We start from the raw sequence: 21,689 nt of genomic DNA on the forward strand, positions 1-21,689 counted from the left end.
CAAGGTTGGTTTGGACTCTTTAAGCAATTTGGGGGTTGATGGGCAGTTTTTAAGGAACAAATACAGGGCTACCCCAACCGAAGGACTTTCTATGGGGAGATGTGGGGCTGGAGTCGGCGACCCAGCAAAGAGCTCCTGACACAGAAAGTGTGGGAACCACTTCATGAATGAAGTCACTGAAATAAAAGTTAACATTTGTGTTAAAGACTCCATTTCAGATTGAACTGTACACCTGCAGCGCAAGACAGACCACGGAGCTTGAGGGAATGGGGAAAAGACTCCACCTTTATCCAAGAGCTCTCCCCACGGAGTGAGGCTGGAGTAGAATCCCGACCTGATGCACGCTTGGAGAAGCCACGACTTTCCTCCGCGCAGAACAAGAGCATCACTCGCGGTGCTGCCAAGCATCGGCCCAGCTGTGATCCTGCGATCCTGCTACCCACCGCCCACCGTGGCACCCAAAGCGCCGGGCGCTGCGTGTTCCCGAGCTACACATCACCTTCCTACCCCTTCCCTTCCCTCCATGCCATCACGCTCCTCCCGGGGAACGCCTCCCGCTTCCTACTCGAGGAACGGAGTTGAGGTGAGGGAAGCGCTGACAACAAAGATAGCTTCCCACGCCCTAAAAAATTTCCTTCCCACTCAAGTATTTGCACGTACATCAGCTACTAATTTTAGGACCAAGGTCTTTGCCGTATGTGAGAGCACCTCGTGCAAGCCAAGTGGGTTTCTGGGGAGACTCAGCCCTGACAGCCCCAGCACCGATGGGCACCCACAAACGTCACAGCGGGACTCGAGAGACAACTTGCCGACACTGCTTTGGTATCCCACATTAGCCACTGATGGATTTACAGAAGTCTGGGACATCGTGAGATTTATTGCTTCAGTTTTATGTACTAAGGAGCAATAAATTCTTCCGAGAAGTTAACTCTGTACCATTCCAGCTCTTCTGTTTCTGACCAGCCTCAAGGAAAAAGGTGTAGAGAGGAAATAAATCCCTACCACATCCACCATCGTTTCCTCCAGCGCATTCCCACCATAAGAAGAATCAACTCAAGGAGTGATGATCAAGCACAAAATGAACACTTCATGCATTTTATTGAGTCTATTGAAATTTGCATTATGACATCTTACATAGGGAACACTCCTCCTAAATGTTAGCTATCAAATCTGGTCAGACTGTTGTCCAATGACCTCAGAGTACCATTTTGTATTAAACAAGTCCAGCATAAACAGATGTAAAGCACTGTACAAAAAAAATAAAAAAAAAAAAAAAAAAAAGGAAACCTGTTACATTCTCAGGTGAATTCAGGGCTTCCCAACCAACAGCCTTACTAGCAGATAATGAAATTCAGGAAGGAGTCTCAGGTATTTTAGCTTAAGGGAACAAAACCAGATAAAACAACCAAAACAAATTCAATGGTATGTTTCCCTAAGAAAAACAAAAATAAAAATAGATGCCTCAAATCAAGAGGTTGGGAAGCCCTGGTATAACAGATGCACACTTTTTTACTTTTTTAACACAACTTGTATGTACTTGGGTAAGTCACCACTGATTCTGTCTCTTCACTCTCCTTCTTCCCTCCCTAGTCAAGGACAAACAAACAAAAAGCCTAGTGTACGTAAGGGCTGGAAATATTTCTGAATTTGTTATAAATTCCCTGAAGGTGGCTCCAAGCCAAGCCTCATCCAAAGCACCTCCTGCTGGAGAAGGCAGCGGAGCAGGCAGACGCCTGTGCACCTCCTCAGCTCCATGCTCCCGTACAGACCCTTCCTCCAGCACCGCGGATGACTGATGAGAAATCCCAGACACCAGCGACACGAATGTACACGCTCCCGCAAAGGATCCCAACCAAGAGGTAAGGCTGTGGCTAAGCCGGCAGGACGCACTCTGTGCGGCAGCGCGACGGGGAAGCTGGTGCCAGCAGACTCAGCACCCCCCTCGCCGCGCTGCTCCAAGCCCAGAGCGCGGTGGTCGCCCCCAGCTGCATTCCTCTTCGCGTTATTATGAGACCACCGGGAACCTCCTCTTTGTGTAGGCGACTATTTCAAGATAAACACGGACTGCAGATATACCAGGGAAACAGACCCTTGGACTCCCCGCATTTGCATAATCCAGACAAGTGAGGGGAAACTGGAATGACAGTCATTATGGTCCATTGTGCCAACTTCGGTGGGAAATCCATTCGTTGGCAAGTTGACACAATGGACAATTATGGCTCCTTCAAAGCCGGTAAGGTATCACGGCGGTGCAGCTGCCAGGCCTGCGCATCAATATTTCTCGCTAAACTTTTGAGTCATTTCTATGCCTGCAATACCTACACTAATCAAATAATTTCTAAAACAGGTCAACTAACTGCCTACAAGTCCTCTGCAAAAAACCCCAACTTGTTCAAAGAAATCAAAAAGTGCACGTGAAAGGAAAATCTAACAAACGAATGACTCTTCACAGTCTTTTTAATGGATAAAGCCCCAATTAAAAAAAAAAAAAAAAAAAAAAAAGCATCCACCACTCTGTATCGCTTCACAATCTGAGTCAAACTATCAAACACACTCTTACATAAAAAATGCTGTGCATTCTAGGTTTTGGCCTTGTGACTGCTGTAATTGCTCTGTGCAGAGGCCCTGCGGGTACAGGTCTGTCCTGGCAGAAAGGAATGAAGCTCACACACCGGGCAGATACTCACAGCAGGAGCTTGGTAGTTCGCAGCTTGCAAAAGCCACCACCACAGCGACTGAGGCAGGCAATTACAAGGGACCTCATTCAAAAAATAAAGCAAAGCAACAGCCTTCAATGCAAAAGAAACCGCGCTGCTCCCGGGACGGGGACAGCCCCGCCGGCGCTGCAGGAAGGCCGAGAGGCTCCCACACGGTGGCACTGCGAACCAGGCAGCTGATGCAACACCGCTGGCTGCCTCCTCAGACTCATTTCTGTACAACCATGCCTTTGAAAATGGCAACACTAGCCGGTTTAACCCTTCATATAGCTACAAGCACCAGTGAAGTGGCTGTATCCCTCTTGTAATACCAGGAAAGCATAAACTGAGGGAAGTAGTAAGTATAAACACTCAATACCAAAGTGATTCATAAACCATAAATTAGGCTATCTGTGAACCTTGTTAAATTACTCTTTCATATTTTGTTAGCAACTGAAGTGTTAATATCGGCTTTTCCTAACTCCCATCTAACTTTAAAAGAATAGAAATTGAATTACCACAGAGGCTGACAGATGACTCAGCTACATCAAGAGGTCTTTGCCGTATCAGCGATTTAATTTCCACCAACAAACCCCAGCGCCTTCAGCACGCTCGGCATCGGAAAAGGCATATAAAGCACTGAGAACGTTCAAGGTCTCCTGAACTGAGATGAAATTATTTGTTCTTGGTACCATTTGGGAAACCTCCAACATTTTATTAGTTGCTATTGTTACAGAAAGATAAATGTTAAGGCATGCCACTATTAAGCTATAACAAAACTGTAAAGTTGATTCTACCAACGTGAACAGTTACTGGAAACTCAGAACATTAAAAAGAAAGCTATGTTGAATGACACATATCACAGCCGTGCTTCACATTCATTAGCACTAGTGGGCTCCTTTCTTTCTGGTCACTAGCTTTAGTCCTCCAAGATGTACATCAGACTTTCAAAATCTAACATGGTATTCACGTAGAGAGGGGTTTCTTCCTTCTAATTCTATGCTCCAGTAAGTCAGTAAAGCTACTGGAAACCGAAACTGATACCATGTATTTGCTACGTGAACGCTACTGGAAGAAATTCAGAAGTGTCATTTTATTGAGGAAATTTTGGCAGAGCCCAGCACCTGAAATTAAGAGCTAACTTCCAGTTTTACAGTGGTGCATGTCAGAGGGGAAAATTCAAAACTGTGAGCTTATTTATTCTTCTGTTCAAAAAGAATACAGGTATTCCCTCTGCCACAACGGCGCATCCCACCAGGAGGAAAGCAAGCTCCATAGCCAGTCAGGGTTTCCCACTGAACCAAACACAAAATGCACACGCAGAAAAAATCCGGAATTTTGGGACATCGTGGAATCCTTAACTAGCTGATGAGATGTTAGAATGGCTTAGAGCAGAGACTATAGTTTATGCGACCACCACTATAAAACACCAAAAATGTGGTTTAATTAGGAAAAAAAGATAGGCCAGCTTTGGTTTTGTCATCTGAGGAACAAGCAACATTTCCCATATAGCCAGCAAGAGCAGTCCATATCCCTTCCTAACTACTGCCCTGGAGTTGAAGTAAATACTGCTTTCCCTGTTGCACATGTAAGCTAGAGGATAAAAAAAAAAAAAAATCATTAGAGAATAAAACAAAGAATGGGTCACTGAGGGTGAAGGATGTTTTCCCCTGACACTGATGAGAGTTTAGGTACATTTTCCAATTCTCAATTTCAGTATGCCACATATATAAAATTAAAAGTATATTAATTTTAATCTGTCCAATGATTATCTGTCCAATCATCTATCCAATGAGACTATTGAGTTCATTGGGGTTTTTTTAATGGTATTCTTAGAATTGGCTACACATTTAAGTGCACTCCCATAATCAATTATGATTTTCAAACAACCTAACACACTAATAATCTGTTTTCCAGTTAATACTTATCTTTCTGTGGCACTTGTGTCACAGGCTACCAACACCACATATATCAGCATGTTCACTCAACAGATGCAGAGGTTACTAACAGTTGAAGCTGGTGGGGAAGAAAAAACACACCCACCCCTGTCAATACTTGTCTGCTGAAGAGTTACACAGCGTTGCCTCAAAAATGGAAAGTGAAAGCTAACAGAAAGACGGGGCATAAACCTCACTGAACAAACTGGTACATACCCATTTGTGCAACCATACCAAGAAATAACCAGCCATTAGAACAGTTTCTAATTTTTATCGTCTTTTCCTGGTGGCATTACTGAGCCAAAACACTGCAATTATAACATTTAATTTCCATTTTTTTAATGCAATTAAGATGTCTAATTCAACTGGTTTTATATTACAGTAGCTGTTCACATAAATAGTACAGATATGCACTGCTCTTGACAGGTACACAGTTACAAAAGCAGCTCTCTTGTATTAGTTTGCTCTCTGTGTGGTGGGTTTTGTATGAAAAGCATTCTTGATTTCTAAGCATGATACAATTTTAATTCTTAATGCGTTAGTACAACAGTGCATTGGAAAAGTACTGAGCTTCTACAAAAAAGCTTTACAATTTTAAAACAGATTTTTTCTTTTTATTTAAACAAGCATAGGCAATTCTTATATTTCCACAACAAGATAAATATCCCAATTAAGCTAACAGTTCACCCTACAGCGTGCCATAGTGATGGGGAAAGGGCTAACATTAGTGTTATTTACACAAACATGTCCAATATTAACCCAGTATGAAATTAAAAGTATGTTGAAGTGTGCAATTAAATTCAGTTTTCAGATAGTTGGATTTCTTGCAAAAATTCCTCTGTGACTCATGTACGTTTAGCTGGGATGACTTCTTGAAGAATTTCTCATAAGCACAATCTTGAGGACAAAACATTTATTGGACTGGGATGGCAGGGGCTGGCTGGGTAGGGGAAAGAACTTGATACTCTTCACAAAGAACAAAATATTTTTAAGTGGGTAGATGTCTTTGGACACATGAAATATAACACCCAAAACTGACTAGATCTTGAAAACTCTAATTAAAGAAATTTTCCAATTTTAAAACTTGAATTGAGAGAAAATGCTTTCATGAGGGAAGATTCACTCCAAGTCATTACTATACACTGAGATACCACTCAAAAAGTGGCCATAAAGGAAATGACTTCTTTGCCCATCACTATCACACTAGCTGCTTGGCCATAAATTTAGATCTCATTTAGACAACACTCTCTCTGTTACCAGAAGCTAAGACTGCTCTGCGACAAATGGGACAAGTGGAATTTTCTGATAACCAGCGATCAATGCAGTGGACATGATACTCGTGTGAACAAGGCAATTTACGGAGCTTGTTGCCTTCCGTGTACTCTGTAATACACACACTACAGGTTTTCAGAGCATCGCTCTCACCAAAATTCCTCATCGCTAGGTTGTCAATTTGTTCTTTGGTGAGTCCTCTCGGTTGGTCATCATCATCTTCGTTTAGTAGGAAAAATTGTGCTAGGCTAAGGAATGGTAGAGAACCACTTTCTTCAAAAGTGACCGATCCCCTTGTATTCCGACCTTCCCGTCTGGCACCAGACGTTGAACCACCTTCATTACCACCTTCATACACCTCCCCTGAGCCAACATCTGTATTTTCATTACTTGAAGTAGCACCACCTCCGTTCTGTGGCTCAGAAGCATCCACGTTCTGATTTGGAGTTGGGCCACTAGGATCTGCATCACTATCACTATACATAAAGTAACTCAGCTCTCCGAAGCCTGTCATTATCTGCCTTAGCATGGTCTGAATAGCAACTGATGTAGTCTCACTCAAGCCTGTGTTTAAGATCCTACGGATAGGAATCCTAATGGTACTGACGTAAGTTCTCACTCCAGCCCGTTCTGAACGTGAAAACGTGCGCCTAAACCCTCCCCGTTCACTTTCGTAAGTGACTGTGTTGTTAGGTGTCTGGGACCTGGACCGCGTTCTGTTGGCTATGCTGTCTCTCTGCCGATACTCTCCTGGACGAACTCTTCTCACCTGAAGATCAAGTACTATAGTAGGAGGCCTCTGCCCAGGAGTTGCAGACTCACTGGTGCCGTTAGTTTCTGAAGAACCTGCTGCTTGAGGAACAGGTCTTGCTTCAGGGGTTGAAAACAGAACTGCATTTTCACTTGGCATCTCAGTCCCCACTGTATGCTGCCTTAACGTCACATGCTGCCTAGTTCTAGAGCTTCCCTCAGCTTCATTCACTGAGGAGTGGTCAAGTGTTTGAGATGATGTATTGTGATGAGACCTGCGAGGAGGCTCACTCACTGGATTAATAGGTGACCTACTTCTATCAGTCCTAGCCCGTGTTCTCCGCTGTTCTGGACTCCTACTTCTCGCTCTCCTCTGCCCTCTAGGAGGGGAAGCTTCCTCAGTTGTTAGCTCCTCTGAAGTGCTCCTTTCTGATCCAGGCTGTCTTACAGATGGTGATTCAGACCTTGGAATTTCAGAGTCACTTTGGCTGTTTTCCAAATCCTCCCCACTGGAAGGCTCTACAGATGGCTCATTCTCAGTTTCTGGATTTGTGTTCCCATTATTACGGTTGACATTTATTTCCAAACTGAATCTGAAGTCACCACTATTTGGGTTAGTCCGGCTCACTGCTCTCCAAGACTGGTTTCCTCGTTGCCCACTTCGTGTTGTATTTCCAGTCTGTCGGACTGAATTAAGCCAGTCTATTATAGAATCTCCATTTGAAACATCTTCTGCGGACTCTGCACCTGTGAAAAAGACAGGGAACTACCAAAATTAGAGTACTGAGCTAATTTTGGAGCCATCTTTTCCAAGAACATAATTGCTTGGTTTAACAAGTGACAATTTAGAAGCACATAATCCTACCGAGTGTTATTGTGGTTTCACACATAGCATCGCAATTCTTATCTACCAGAGCTCTTTTCAGGGAGCAGGAGTGGACATTTTTTCTAATAGGTACAGATAGGCTGCAGCCATCACATCGCAAAACAAGTCAAAATAACACATATTGTTTATCGTAAGTAAACGGAAAGCCACGTTTCCTGTGTCATAACATCAATATTCTGTGTTTTCCCTTCTAAACAATTAAGTGATCTATCGACCCCTAAATAGAGAACTAAGTTTGTCTTGACCCTTCACTGGAAGAACTGCTTTATAGCAAATCTATCTCACTAAAGAATGAACCCCAGTGGTAAGCTACAAGCTTCCTCCATCAATCTCTTCAGAAGGGTGATAACGAAAGCAATACACCATCTTTGGAAGGGAAGAATGGTGAACAAAAAGAGGGATTGCCAAAAAGCATCCCAGAAGGGAGCAGACAGAAAGGCAATCTTAAAAAAAAAAACACAACCCAAACCAAAAAACAAACAAAATCCCCACAAACCTAAATGCAACTTTATCTCGATGCAAGTAGCAGATGTATTATGAGTGAAATCTGTCCCAGACTGACCTCTGCAGCAGATATCAGATATAACGTTCACTTAGTTTTGAAACAAAGCTCACCTTGCACCTGCCTAGGTTTAACTTGTTCCACTCCTGCACTCAAGTTAAGGTCCGTATGGGGTGCTAAAGTTAAGAGTTTTCACAAATACTGTATATACCTCTATTCTCATCACTGTTTTGCTGTGGTGGACCTTCTTTAACTTGGTGTAGCCTTCTCAGCAACTCTTCTTCAGTAATTTCACCTTAGAAAATAAGCAAAATTTTCCAAAAATATTTCCAAATCATATGTATGGCAAGCATTATCAAAAGCTTCTAAAGAAGGCACAAGCCACCGCTTGTCTTTTCTAAATAAATCCTGCCATAATGAGACTGCCAAACAGGTTGCTAAGGAGAAGTTCAGACACTTCAGCACCATTGTCCCAAGTAAGCTTTGCTGAAGCTAAAAGATCCAAGTTTCAACCTATTCAAGACAGATGTGCTTTCTGGTTCTGTAACCTCCACAACTTAGCGACAATTTTCATCATCCGATACCAACTGAATGGCTGTCCAGAGTAAAATATTTAAGATGACACCTGCACATCGCGAGAAAAAAGGCTTAAATTAGTTGAAGTAGTGTTTTAAATTAGAACCAGTTTGAATTAGGTATCATCTTATGAAGAGTCAATTTAAAGCAGGAAGCCAATTGAAAACTGACATAAAAATGCCCACACAGAACCTCACACCAGGCTACTTATCCTTGTTACAAACACACCTCACCAGCACAGAATTTTCATACGATGCTTACAAGAGATTACTTTTCGATCAAAAATGTCTAAGGGTCCATAACTGGAACTGGGTCAGCTCCAGGTGTTCCCACTGAGTTGTGCAAACACTAGACTTTTGTATTTGATGAACCCACATCATCCTAACTACCTCTCCACCAGTCAGGGGACTGCTCAGATTTGGGTACGTACAAATTAGTAAGAATGCACCATGGAACACAACTGCAGCACACAAGCTAAATGGGTGAAACAGTTTCAGGAGAACAAAAAATGACAAATTGCCTACAAGCAATTCTAATAAGATGTACATACACAAGCATTACCTACCTGGTGTTCCTAGCAAATTGTTATCTCTCATAAGCCTGTAGTCCTCTTCACTCAGGTTGTTTACAAACTGATAGAAAGCTTCTTCTCGATCTAACCGATCTAGCTGACTCTGACGTTGTGCTTCTGATTGATCAATATTTCCTTTATCACTAGAATCTGAACTTTCCATCTTGATGAGTGGAAGAGTACCTAAAAAGAAGAAAACAAACCTTCATCCAATATAGTGAAATACAGCACGAAGTTTAGACATGTTTAACCTGTACTATGCTCTCCATTGTTATCCTTAAATTTTGCAGGGTGGAGGTGGGGAAGAGTAGTTTGCTAATGAAGCTTCACTTAAGATGAGGTGCAGAACCACAGGGATCAAAAACAAAGTACTTCTCAAAGCATGAACCTCTTCAAGAAGTACAAACAAAACCTATGCCCATCATTATCAAATACTCAATAAAGAGGCAAGTGTTAACACATGGAATATCATCAGCCGTAAGCCTTAGTCCATCTTTACACAGTCGAGACTCTGCTTTTTACCATAAAATATTCCTAATACTGCAACTATGCCACAAAGCATGCCTTACAGTGCCATACAACAGTACAGTACATGGCATAAGCCACCCTTGACCATGTTCTCCAACACTAAAAGAACATGGGATTATATGTTCATCGCTTCTGCCTGCTAGAAGAAACGTCCTCTTCACCATTCAAATGAATTTTAACAGAATGAAGGGGTTATGAAGAATTCAAATATGGAAGACATAAGATGCTATGGAACACTATGTGTGCAACAAACCAAAAAAGCCCATTCGTTTCCTCATGCATTGGGCTTGCATGGTGAGGTTTTGGTAGCAGGGGGGCAGGCTACAGAAGTGACTTCTGTGAGAAGCTGCCAGAAGCTTCCCCCATGTCCGACAGAGCCCACGCCAGCTGGTTCTGAGATAGAGCCACCACTGGCAGAGGCCGAGCCCATCAGTGACAGTGGGAGCACCTCTGGGGGAACACATTTAAGAAGGGAGAAAAAAAGTGCGCAAAAAAACCTGCAGCCGAAGAGAGCGAGGCCATGCGAGAGCATCAGTGCTGCAGGCACCTGGGTCGGGGCAGGGGGGAGGCGGGGTGGGGATCCAGGCACAGGAGCAGAGATCCCCCAGCGGGCTGTGCCCCCCAGTCCACAGAGGAGCAGATACCTTCCTGCATATCCACCAGCCTGGGGAGGGCCCCACAAGAGAGCTGGGGGATGCCCACAGGGGGCTGTGACTCGTGGGCAGCCCGCACTGGACCAGCTCCTGGCAGGGGAGAGGAGCCCAGGCTGTCCTCGTCTGACTCAAAAGCTTTTCATTATATTTTCTCTCCCCTGTCCGGTGGAGAAGGGGAGTGACAGAGTGGCTTTGGTTGGCACCTGGTGTCCAGCCAGTGTCAAACCACACCTCAAAAAAGGAAAAGGATTTGTAAAATCAACTTTAGTTTCATGTCAAGAGAAGAATTTGCTTCCAAGTTTTAACTTTTACTGAATTACTGATGTTGATGACTATAATTTCCAAGACAAAATTCCACGGTGTATATGTATACCAAGGATAACTACTGCTATAAGGAGCAGTCTTCTACATTGCGTATTTTTTTAATGTGATCTTCTCCTTCTATTGTTTTTTACTCAGATGAGATCCTCAAAAATGTCTCTTTCTCAAAAAAAATAATTAACCTACGAATGTCATATCTATATTTGATAAATATTGTAACAAAATATATGCAAATGCAGGAGACATTCTGGCACTATTTGTGCCATGCAAATATATCAAATGAAGTTAAAATAATAACTAGTTTCCTTAATCACCATGCCTCCCTATTCACAACATCAAGAATTTTCCTGTACAACTGGTAGAATCTAGTTACTCAGAGAGGTGATTAGCAAGCTAATCCTCTGCATGCTAAAAAGCTCTGCAATAACATTCCCCATCAGAAAACATTCCTTTCATTTAAACCATACTTCATGTGACATGAAAATACTGGAAGAATAAAGCTTTTCTGCTTCTCACTGGAAAATTTCCAACACTTAGACATCTGTCTAGTGCAAAAAGCATCTTTTTTTGGTTTGTCAGCACAGCTGTCAAGTCAAGACTGCCCACAGTTTACATTAGTGCTTCTCCACAGAAGAGCAGCACTGCATGATCTCCAAGGGTAGTTTATTTCAGCTGCCATTGTGAAAATTAAAGTGCACTGACAACCTCAGTGTGTAACAGTAGAAAAATTCCACAGGACAGGACTTCTCATTATTGCAGAGTTGCAAATTAGAAAATAGCTACTCCAACCCTCTTTGTCTTGAATTCTGATGCAGTAGAACTTGTTTTTAAGTTAGTCATATTAAGGCACAAATGACTTGTTGCCACTCAGTAATTGAGCATGCAAGGCTACTGGTATTATTTGGGTCTGTGAATTTCTGCCATTTTACAGTTACTACCATTTCAAATGGAAGCCTATCAGCTTTCTCTGCATTGCTAAATCTCTGGTGCAATCTAAAGACTCCATGGCCTGTCTGAAGCCCTGCACACGACGTGTTGTCAAACACACCAATAAATTAAACCATTCACAGTAAAAGTTGTGCAATAGCTGCAGCAGGTATGTTCAATTCTGGGCTCAGGCATGAAATCTGTATGCCCTTCAAATCTCAGACACATATTTCTAATGAGAACATAGCTTGCTTGAAATTCAAACAACTTTTTACAAGCTTTCTGTAGCAGAATTATGACTCCAAGTTACTTCACCTAAATATATATTCATTCTCGAGAAGATACTAGAAATACAAAGACAGCTGCTTTTAAAAGAAACATCTGAATAAAGCCTCAAGTAGAATGAGAGACTTGCATCTAAAATAAAACCTTGAAGGATACATTAGTTCCCTGGGGATAAACACCAAAATCCCAAGCAGCACCTCTTTTTTTAGGACAATGAAACAAAGTTGCCAATAAGATCAAGTCTGGAGATGACACCGGGTTAGGCAGGAGTGCTGACCTGCCAGGGGCTGGGGGCTGCCGGGGCGCTGGGCTGAGGGGCGATGGCCGAGGCCGGTGGTGTGAGGCTCAGCACCGCTCCATGCCCGGGGGGACACCAGCCCCAGGCAGCTGGGGGCAGGGGGCTGGGAACTGCCCGGCGGGAAAGGGCCTGGGGGGGCGGCTGGATGTGACCCGCAGGGTGCCCAGGTGGCCAAGGCCAACAGCACCCTGGCTGGTAGCCGAAACAGCGTGGCCAGCAGGAGCAGGGCAGTGACCGTCCCTCGGTGCTGGTGCGGCCGCCCCTCGAGCCCTGGGGGCAGGTTTGGGCCCCGCAGGGCAGGGGGGGCACTGGGGGGCTGGAGCGTGTCCAGCGCCGGGCAGGGGCTGCGGTGGGGGCACAAGGCTGATGGGGGTGGCGGGGGGAGCCGGGGGGCTTCAGCCTGGAGAAAAGGAGGCTCAGGGGGAACCTTCTCGCTCTCCACAACTACCTGACAGGGGGGTGCAGCGAGGTGGGGGTCGGTCTCTTCTCCCAAGGAACAAGCGACAGGACAAGAGGAAACAGCCTCAGGTTGTGCCAGGGGAGGTTTAGTTGGGTACTGGGAAAAATGTCTTCACTGACAGGGTTGTCCAGCACTGGGACAGGAGCCCAGGGAGGCGGTGGAGTCACCGTCCCTGGAGGCATTTAAAAGACGTGTAGATGTGGCACTTAGGGACATGGTTTAGCGGTGGACTTGGCAGTGCTGGATTAATGGTTGGACTCGATCTTAAAGGTCTTTTCAAATCTAAATGATTCTATGATAAGAAAATAAGGAAATGTAGTAAGATGCTAAGAGACAGGAACAGCATAAAGTTTTGTGAAATGTTTTCCCCAAAATGACTGCCACCTTGGTATTTATTGACTTTAAAACACATACACTGTCTCCATAAAGATGGCAATATTAACATTTTGTAAGCATCAGACTAATTCTGCAACAGCTTTTTTAAAAGAAAATCGCACTATACACACAAAGCATGACATTTGTTTACTGCTTATGCTTTGAAATTTTCCTTTTAACTGCAAATTCTAGAGCTTGCTGGCACCTTAGCTATAGAATGTCTATTTGATTATAAGACCTTTGCTCATTCCATTCCAGAACATGAAGAGGCACCATTCTTGGTCAGGGAATAAACAAGAGCCAAAACAAGTGAAGTGGGGGGAAAACCCCAGATAATCTCCTCTTTACCCACAGACTGATGTACACTTCAACAGGTGATCCTTTAGGAAATACTCAGAATAAGTCAGTCAGTCTCGCTATTTCCAGGTTTGCTCCTCTCTTCTTGTCCATCATCTCCTGTCTTCCCTCTTAAACCATAAAATCAGCTATTGGTCAAGACTGAAAAGATGCTATTGCTAAGAAAAAAGCCTCAGAGGTGGGATCTTGAATTAAGACTTTAATTTACATTAGGAATATTTCTACTAGTGACAAACTCACTGTATTTCCCCTTTGCAAGCTACTGTAACAGATCACGCCAGCTCACTGTACCCCAATTTTAAGCGCTTTAGCTTTGATATCCTAGGAAACCTATGAATCTATATGGGTTGTTTACACTGATGGAAAAACAGATGGCACAAACACATAAATGCACATCGATGCTTTCCCCCCTACCTTACTGTTGACAGCAAATGGGACAATACTCTTCAAACTAGAGCTCTGATATTATAACCAGTAAATGGATAATAGGATTTCTACCCCAAGGCTTCTGCTACTTTCTATCTCTTCACTGTCCACTCAGCTATACGTCCACATTGTCCATTTTAAGCTTTGCCTCCCACCCTGCTGCACAGCACTACATTACCAGACTGAACTTACTAGAATATTTAGACTACTACTGCCTCAGCATGACTCCATAGATCCCATCTGGCTGTACAACAGGATTTCCACAGTGGCACTTACTATGTCATCTTGCTCCTATTTCAGCAAGGTAGAGAACACGGCAGAAAACTTGAAAATCTGTCCGTCATTCAGGATTCTGCTCTCAGCTCATGCACTACAGAAAACTGTCTGGCTTAAGAAGCTTACTACAGTAACACAGGGAAATCTGATGAGAGAAAACTAACTGGTATATATTAACACAAGATAACCAACATCTGATTATCTAATAAGCAGCTATGCTTCAACTCTTTCTTTCTTCCAGTGGTTTAGTTCAACTCAAAGGCTTTGTTCTTATCCAAGTTAAAAGATTCAGAATTTCCTTCTTTAGTCCTTCCTCGTCAGCACTGAGTTGACAAAGGGTGGGGAAGGTCATACCTATGAGCAGGAAGTTCGGATCTGTTGGTTGTTGCTAACTTCACTGAGATATTCAGCAATGCAAACCTCTTTATGGGAAAATGGAGGGAGGGGGAGATCACCTAAAGGTTGCACAAAACAAGAGAATCACAGCTAGAATAAATTATTTTCTCTTTTACAAAAAAAAAATAAAAATCTTTAGCAGCTGAATATCCAGACATATTAACTACAGTGAATTCTTAATTGGTGTTCCCATCCTTCCAGGAGTCAGCAAAGTATCTTCCCTGCAGTTATGCTTCAACAATCTCAGAGGTTTCAGAACACAACTGACTAGTTGTCTCTCCACTGCCACTGGAGACTGCAGGAGTAAAACCAGTAAGCCCACAAAAGGTATTGTTTGTTACATTCCTTTATTCAAAAGGAAGTAACGTCATGCTCTTTTGGTACTATATATTCCTTCAATAATGCAAAAGTTACAGTACAAGAAATATTTTACATTTTCCCTTAAGCCACATCATGTGTAAACTAAATCCAATCAGTCATGAATTTATTACTACTTAAAAACAATCTAGTGGGCCAACAAGGAGTGATAAAACACTTGCCTTGTCCATTTACTTTCAACAGTAATATTGTGTATCTCCATACTGCTTAGCACTTACGGACTACAGAATTCTTCCCAGAGTACTAAGGGACATAAGGCACAGTGATAGATCACTAGCTCTTCCTCCTTCAAAAACGTGTAGTATCTCCTGACATTAGTTATCTGTACCAAATACCAAGACACTACCTTAACCTGCATTTCTGATTTTTTAAATAAAAAATAATAACATTCGAACTCTCATTAAACTAACCAGGTAAAACTTAGAAGACCTGACAAACTCGGAGATCGCTCATTTGCAGAGTTAAATGAAAAAGCAGTACCTTAAAGTTGTATTATTCATTAAATTTATGGGCAAGTCTGAAATTTTAACAGGACAAAGGCACTGAATTAAGCTGCAGAAACAATACAGATGCTCATGAGCTAGTTGTGCAAAAGAAGTTCTCTCTCAAATTCTCCCCATCTAGGTGTTACCAGTATTTTCAACGTTACATGAGAATTTGTAGTACCCTGTATGTTAGGAATGTCTCCTGAATTACCTCATGTCCCAGCAGCATAGTTAATACCTTTGTATGAGCAAGAAGAAAAAAAGATGATGGCAATATGAGTGTTTCATTGATGTGCTCAGCAGAAGGCTAATTTCTCATTTATGATTCATAACCTCATCTTAATTAGGTACTTCAACCAGCAGATCACCTTCCTTCCAGTCTGCAGAAATTATCAAACTCTTCAACTAAAAGAAGTGACTCAGTAGTGGAAGCCAGAAATACTTATTTTCTGGTTTGGTTGTTAGAGATTAACTATTTTTTTTCTCCCTTGCCTTCACCGAACATACCTCAAAGGCACTTTAGCTCTACAGCAGAAGTACAACACAGCTGACTGTTCAAAGCGCTTTCCATGAACTCTGACTTCAGCAGCTCTAACATACCATCCCGCTTGGCAGGACCAGCCCCAGCCAGCAGTCTCTCCAATTCCATTTCTCAAATGACACACAAACAGCAGCAAGAACAGGCAGTTCTGTTACCCTGGGTTCTTTAAGCGCAAACAGAACAAACTTCCTGTGCAGTATTCATCTGATCCACCCCACCTCCCAAGTACTAGATTTTCCTAGAAGAATTAAAAGTTGAAAAATAGTTTCCATGCCAGTCACTGTCCAATTTCTCAATCCCCAAAACTAGCAGAAAGTAAGACATTAAAGAAACTACATTTTCATCTTAAATATTTCATCACTCAAGTCTGCAAGCTCAAAAGCAGAAGCAAAAACTGTCAGTGAATCCTACCATTAAAGGAAAAAGATACCATAAAACAGTGAAATGAAACAGTTACCTATTTGCATTATACATGGAGCTTCATTATGTCAAGTTTGGTTTCTTTTTGTGCAGGTGCACAAGTTTCCTTTTGTGATCACATCGAAGTCTTTGATAGCACAGGTACAATTCACTCATCTACATCTTAGATGGTAACAAGTAACAAACTTTCCTAGTTTTCAAAGTGGCATCGTGAATTTTGGATATAATCTCTTTTTCCCCTGCTATTTTTGCTTTATACTGACACCACTCTGAAGAATAGATCTATGCTCTTACTAGCTTTCTGCTAAACTTACCACAAATTTTAAACACTCAAAAACTCCCTGTGTCCTCTTTGCCTCAAAAAAATATCATGGAACACTTCCAGAAAGCTGAAGGAAAAATTTGTCTTCTATGAAGTGTGATGCGTGAGCAGCTATAAAATTTAAATGCCAGCTTAACAAGGACTGTTAAACATTGATTCAGCTATTTCACTACACCAGTATGTTTCAAAGCAAAGGCCCTAAAACAAGATGTCTTTCTGAACATATATTTTAAAAAATAGACAGCAGATAATACTTCTGCAGAACAGTTGCAGAAAATTCCACACAAAAAAAAAAAAAGGGGAAAACATTTCAACGGAACCAGTTGTTGGGATGAAGAAGAGAAAAGCTCTTATGTATATCAACAGCTCCTGAGAAGTCAGAAAAGTAAAGAAATCAGGGTACAGAACCTCAACAGTCCTACAGCATCTAAGGCAGAGTAGCCATCTTACTGCATAAATTCCCAGCTCAAAGAGATCTAGTTAAAAAAGAAACTAATGACAATTTTGCAATGTCATCTTCTGTCTGAAAGGGTAGAGATTAGCAATTCCAGAACCCTGAGAGCACGTGGAACTCATGTGGAAGACGAAGCTCTTAAAATAAAATGCCGTAAGAACTGCCAAAATGCAGAGCTTCACATTTTATCACCTGCACTTACTAAAACAACACTTCTCACATACAAATTGAAAATAAAATTAAGACAGTACTGCCTTTTACCCTCAAATTCAGAGGGTATCACAGAAGAGAAAGCTTAGCAGCATATACAAGGTGTAACAAGTTTCCAGCTCTGGAGTCTCATGAAGCGATGCTCTTTTCCTCCAGAAGTGAGCTTCCTGCTAGGTCAGCAAGCAGAATGCCCACTCTGAAGCTCAGAGGAAGAAGTAATGCTGCGCACAAGTAACCAGCATTGACACTGAAAGACAGCAGTATACACAGGACTGACATCCAAGGAAGCTGTACCCATAAACCTACACGATGACCATCATTTAGTGTTTTGATTTCTAAAGAAACAGAACTTATGGTTGGCTTAGTGCTTTCACCAACCAGAACTCACTGAATTTCAATTAAAATAGAAAAACCCATCTTTAAATTTACTACCAAATCTCACTCTCGCCACAAAACTGCCAATACAACTACTACTGAAAGTAAAAGGCCGATAAAACAATGACAATCACTACAATCATAACCCACACAGGAATTCTGATACATGGACTTTTGTTGTTGTTGTCTAGTGCCTAACAAATGTAGAAGTGAAAAATAAAGCAAAATTTATCTGAAGTTAACTGTATATCCGAAAGACTAGAATTCCATTACTGATGACACACTAAAGCAGGCAAGCTCAAACATTTTAACAAGACTACGTGCATATACATCTTGCATACTGAAATTAAGAGTGCTCTAAGCAAAATGTTTTTAAGTTACAAAATTAAGAGAGAACGTGCGGTTTCCTGCATATTCAATTATCGTTAGATGACTTTACGAGACTGCAAGCTCCACAGACCTCCTCGAGTAAAAAGCTGAGCTTCAGCACCACACATCAGCAAAAAGTTGCTAGCGAGTACCTCGTTAATACAAACCTGAACAGTTTGAAGGAGATGCGGGCTTTTGTGTTCAAGACATTAACTGTAGCCAGGAACATGTGCAAAATCAAAATGGAGTCTTTGTGATGCTTCTGGCTATCCCTACTCACCATACAAAGGTCCTAAGTTAATAAAACTGCTACACTGTTTAGAAGTATTGTTTTTGAGATGTACAAGGCCATCATAAAAATATTTTGAAGACAGAGACATGCATGTTTGGGTTTATCCCTTCAAGATTAATTTTTGCAAGCTCAAGCGTTTCTAAGTTTTTATCAAGACTTAGATTATGTCACAAAACCTTGGATAAATATCCAATAATCTTGTTTGGATTTGAATGTTTTAATGCATGGAAACAGAGTTCTCTACAAAAAAATTCAGAACAGCTTAGTAAAGTGTAAAGCTATATTGAATTGGACTTAACTGTAATCATTAGAGTCAAGTATATGAAGTCATAACATTGTGTTATGGCTGTGGAAAAAAAAAAAAAAAAAAGTACACCACCTCCTCTGCAACTAGAAGCATTCTACTAAGACCAAGGAATTTATTTTGATACATTCCTACAGGGAAGAGGAATAAAAGCACAAGTTAAGCAGGTATATTAATATACAGGTGGTTTGAAAACATTGCCATTTAAGGTTCATGCTATCCATTCCTCTAGAAAGACCAGTGCAAATAAATAATTTTTAAAAGACAGACATATAGTGCAGACCAAACACTTGTTAACACTTTTCCAGTACATCTTGGCTTGTCTATGAATTCAGTAATACGGAAACCAAATTTGACACAGATGACAACCACTACATGCTTGAAAAATGCTGGTGTGGTTATTTCAGTGACTAACATTTATGTAGTCAGAATTGCTGATGAAGAGAACAGTGTAGAAGTTATGCTTTAGTGGTCTAACATAACAAGAAGCCCTTAATTTTACAATGTGTGGTGTGTTTTCCCTTGTCAGGAGCAGGCAAGACCTAATTCCAAACTGTAATTCTTTTAATTTCAAAACGGTAAACCTGTAGAGAATACAGTCAGTTTAACTGCTAGTGACCACTACAACAAAACTAAGCATCTGACACTCAATTAAGATAATTAACTGCATAAGAAGCAGTCAACTATTTTTTAAAAAAGACTTGACAATTCACTGCAATTAAAATTCAGGGACAAATTGGTGTCAGAGCTTCTTTAGCATTTTGGCAATGATTTTCAACTTGAAATTAACTAGTACTGCCAATATGGACAGTCAATAAAATTCAGATGTGTGCCAGTACTACTGGGTTTGAATTCTTGTTTGAATTCTCATTTACAAGCTTCTATCCTCCCAAGAAATGGTGAGATAAAACTTATTAAAAAAATATGAATCTGTATTTTTTGCTGTGAAACCTTCTGTCAGACTCCTACTACACACTAAAAATCAAGACACATAACAAACCTTAATAGCTACATTACATATATATATTTACATACAGCTTAATATTGTTCCCCCCTTAATGCAGATCACTGAAGATAAAGTAACACATCTAGCTAGACTTCACAATGGTTTCAAATCACAGTAAAGAGAATCTTTAAATGCCTACAACAGTATTAAAAAGGGAAGGAGGAACTTCCACAGGAAAGTTAAGGTGACAGAGCAAAGACGACATGATTAACTGGAAAGAAACTAACAGAATAGGAACAACAAACATCACAGGTTTTAACAGGTCACAAGCTGGTCGAGACCCTTACAACAGATACAGTGAGATATGAAGAGTTCCTCTTGCCTGTCTCCCACACCACGGCTTCTTATCTCACGGGAAGAACAGATCGAAAACACCGTCCTGAAGAGCTGCGGTTCCTTAAGTAGGCACTGAACACTACGGCCAGGCCCACGGTAATATAACTCGCACACACCCTTCACCCCTCCAAAAAAGAACTAGTTTCGATTCCTCCTCCAGCCCCAACAGATACCTGGAAGGTGGGGGTCCCGCAGCCCTGCCCGGGGGGGGTGGAGCATAAACCCTCCCCCAGCTCCAAACGGAGGAGCAGGTTCGACCCGCTTCAGCGGGAGGCCCTGCCACACGCCCCAGGAGAAAGAGAAAGAGACCCCAGTGACACAGCACGGTCCATCCGGAGGAGACGGGGGCCGAGGATCCTCGCAGCGCCCGGGTCACACCCGCGCTCAGACCGCCATCACCGCCCCCAGCTCCATCACGGCACCCCGCTCCGCCTCTGCCGCGGGGCGGTTTCGGCCTCCCGAGCCCGGCGGAGCCAGAAGCCGCCTGCCCTGCCCGGGACCCCGCAGCCCGCACGGCGGGGACCCAGAGCTGGGGCAGAGGGTCCTCGCGGCCCCCGGCTGCCCCCGGCTCCGGGCGGGGGCCGCAGGCGCCGCCGCCTCCCCTGGGCCTGGGCCTCTCCCTTCTCCGGGCCATTTTGAGAGTCCGCCTCCAGCCTCAATACTCACCGCCCGCCGCCGCCGCCCGCCGCCGCCTCCCCAGCTCTCGGTCCGCTGCTCTCCCCGCTCCTCAGCGGGCTCAGTTCTAGCTCGCCCCGCTCCGTCCGTCCCCAAACAGCCGCAGCGTCGCCCGCCCTCCTCTCTCAGGCGGCCATTTTCTGCTCCATTGTTACCAAGGAACGGGAGCCCGGAAGTGGCCACCGACAAACGGAAGTGAAGACGCACGCGCCTCTGCGCAGGCGCTGCCACCCCCCTCCGGCGTGGGGGGGTGAGCGCGGCCCAACGAGAGGAGCGTGGAGGACCGCGCGGCTAGAGCGGCCCCAGTGCCGAGGGGGCGCCGCCATTTTGAAGAGGGGCAAAGGCCGAGGGTTGCGGCCGGGTGGTATGGAGGAGCGGTGGCTGCTGGGGGTCTTCACGGCCACCCCTCAGCCCACGGCCTTCTGGGGCTCCGGGGACATGTGGAGTGTCTCAGGGCTCAGCTGTGCTCACCTGCGGTGCTATTAGGGCACAGCAGCAGTAGGGCCATGTCCCCACAGGAGCCAGGCCTGGCGGTGTGGGGGCCATCTCACATCACCTCATGGTGCGCACAGGGCAGAGGTGCCGGCGGTGACCGACGTTTCCAAAGGCTGAGTTGAAAATTGGCAGTTAGTACTGGTGGCTGTCAGTGGGGACATTTGCCCTCCTAAACCGTGGCAGAGTTTCCTGCCTCATGCTGTGATTTCTTTGCTGCCTAACCTGGTGTTGTGTATTAAAGACAACTGTCACGCCATGCAAAAGCAGAGATCCCGCTTTTCCAATATGAGCCTTGCGTAACTGAGCACCAGACTTCCCGTGTTCTTTAAGGCCTGTTCTTCGGTTATTCCTTTCTGCAGTTCTTCCCCTCTCACCACTGAAACTATAAACGGCAGCTGTGTCTGTCTCCCTCACGGCATTCTGGCAGAGAAGTGAAATCAGGAATCAGTAAGACATAGTGGGAAGAAAACTGTGGCTGAAAAGATACTGGAGATAACTGGGAGAGAAAAAAATATGGTCTCAGTTTTGAACCCAA

At 43.3% G+C, this 21,689-nt stretch overlaps 1 protein-coding gene across 4 annotated transcripts; it reads right to left on the minus strand.

Moving 5' to 3' along the window:
- Positions 1 to 1,079: 1,079 nt before the first annotated feature.
- RLIM (ring finger protein, LIM domain interacting) lies at positions 1,080 to 20,832 on the minus strand. 4 transcript variants are annotated; one of them, XM_040614404.1, is made up of 4 exons: positions 20,651 to 20,832; positions 9,185 to 9,373; positions 8,255 to 8,338; positions 1,080 to 7,402 (listed from the first exon to the last, which is right to left on the minus strand). In XM_040614404.1, exons 2-4 carry the CDS (start codon positions 9,351 to 9,353, stop codon positions 5,868 to 5,870), a joined length of 1,788 nt encoding a protein of 595 aa, XP_040470338.1. In that variant the 5' UTR covers positions 9,354 to 9,373; positions 20,651 to 20,832; the 3' UTR covers positions 1,080 to 5,867. The 4 variants fall into 4 exon arrangements, with proteins under 4 accessions (XP_040470338.1, XP_040470339.1, XP_040470340.1 ...); XM_040614405.1 differs by lacking the exon at positions 20,651 to 20,832 and adding an exon at positions 19,971 to 20,132; XM_040614406.1 differs by lacking the exon at positions 20,651 to 20,832 and adding an exon at positions 19,936 to 20,132.
- Positions 20,833 to 21,689: the final 857 nt, after the last annotated feature.

The sequence above is a fragment of the Falco naumanni genome, chromosome 14 (assembly GCF_017639655.2).
Source record: "Falco naumanni isolate bFalNau1 chromosome 14, bFalNau1.pat, whole genome shotgun sequence".
NCBI classification, from domain to species: Eukaryota; Metazoa; Chordata; class Aves; order Falconiformes; family Falconidae; genus Falco; species Falco naumanni.

Excerpts from the sequence above, each read along its gene's own strand:
- RLIM (XM_040614404.1), bottom strand. The coding sequence starts at position 9,353 with ATGGAAAGTTCAGATTCTAGTGATAAAGGAAATATTGATCAATCAGAA. Across the intron at positions 8,339-9,184 it reads CAATTTGCTAGGAACACCAG|GTGAAATTACTGAAGAAGAG; the intron begins GTAGGTAATGCT and ends TTATTTTCTAAG. Across the intron at positions 7,403-8,254 it reads AAACAGTGATGAGAATAGAG|GTGCAGAGTCCGCAGAAGAT; the intron begins GTATATACAGTA and ends TCTTTTTCACAG.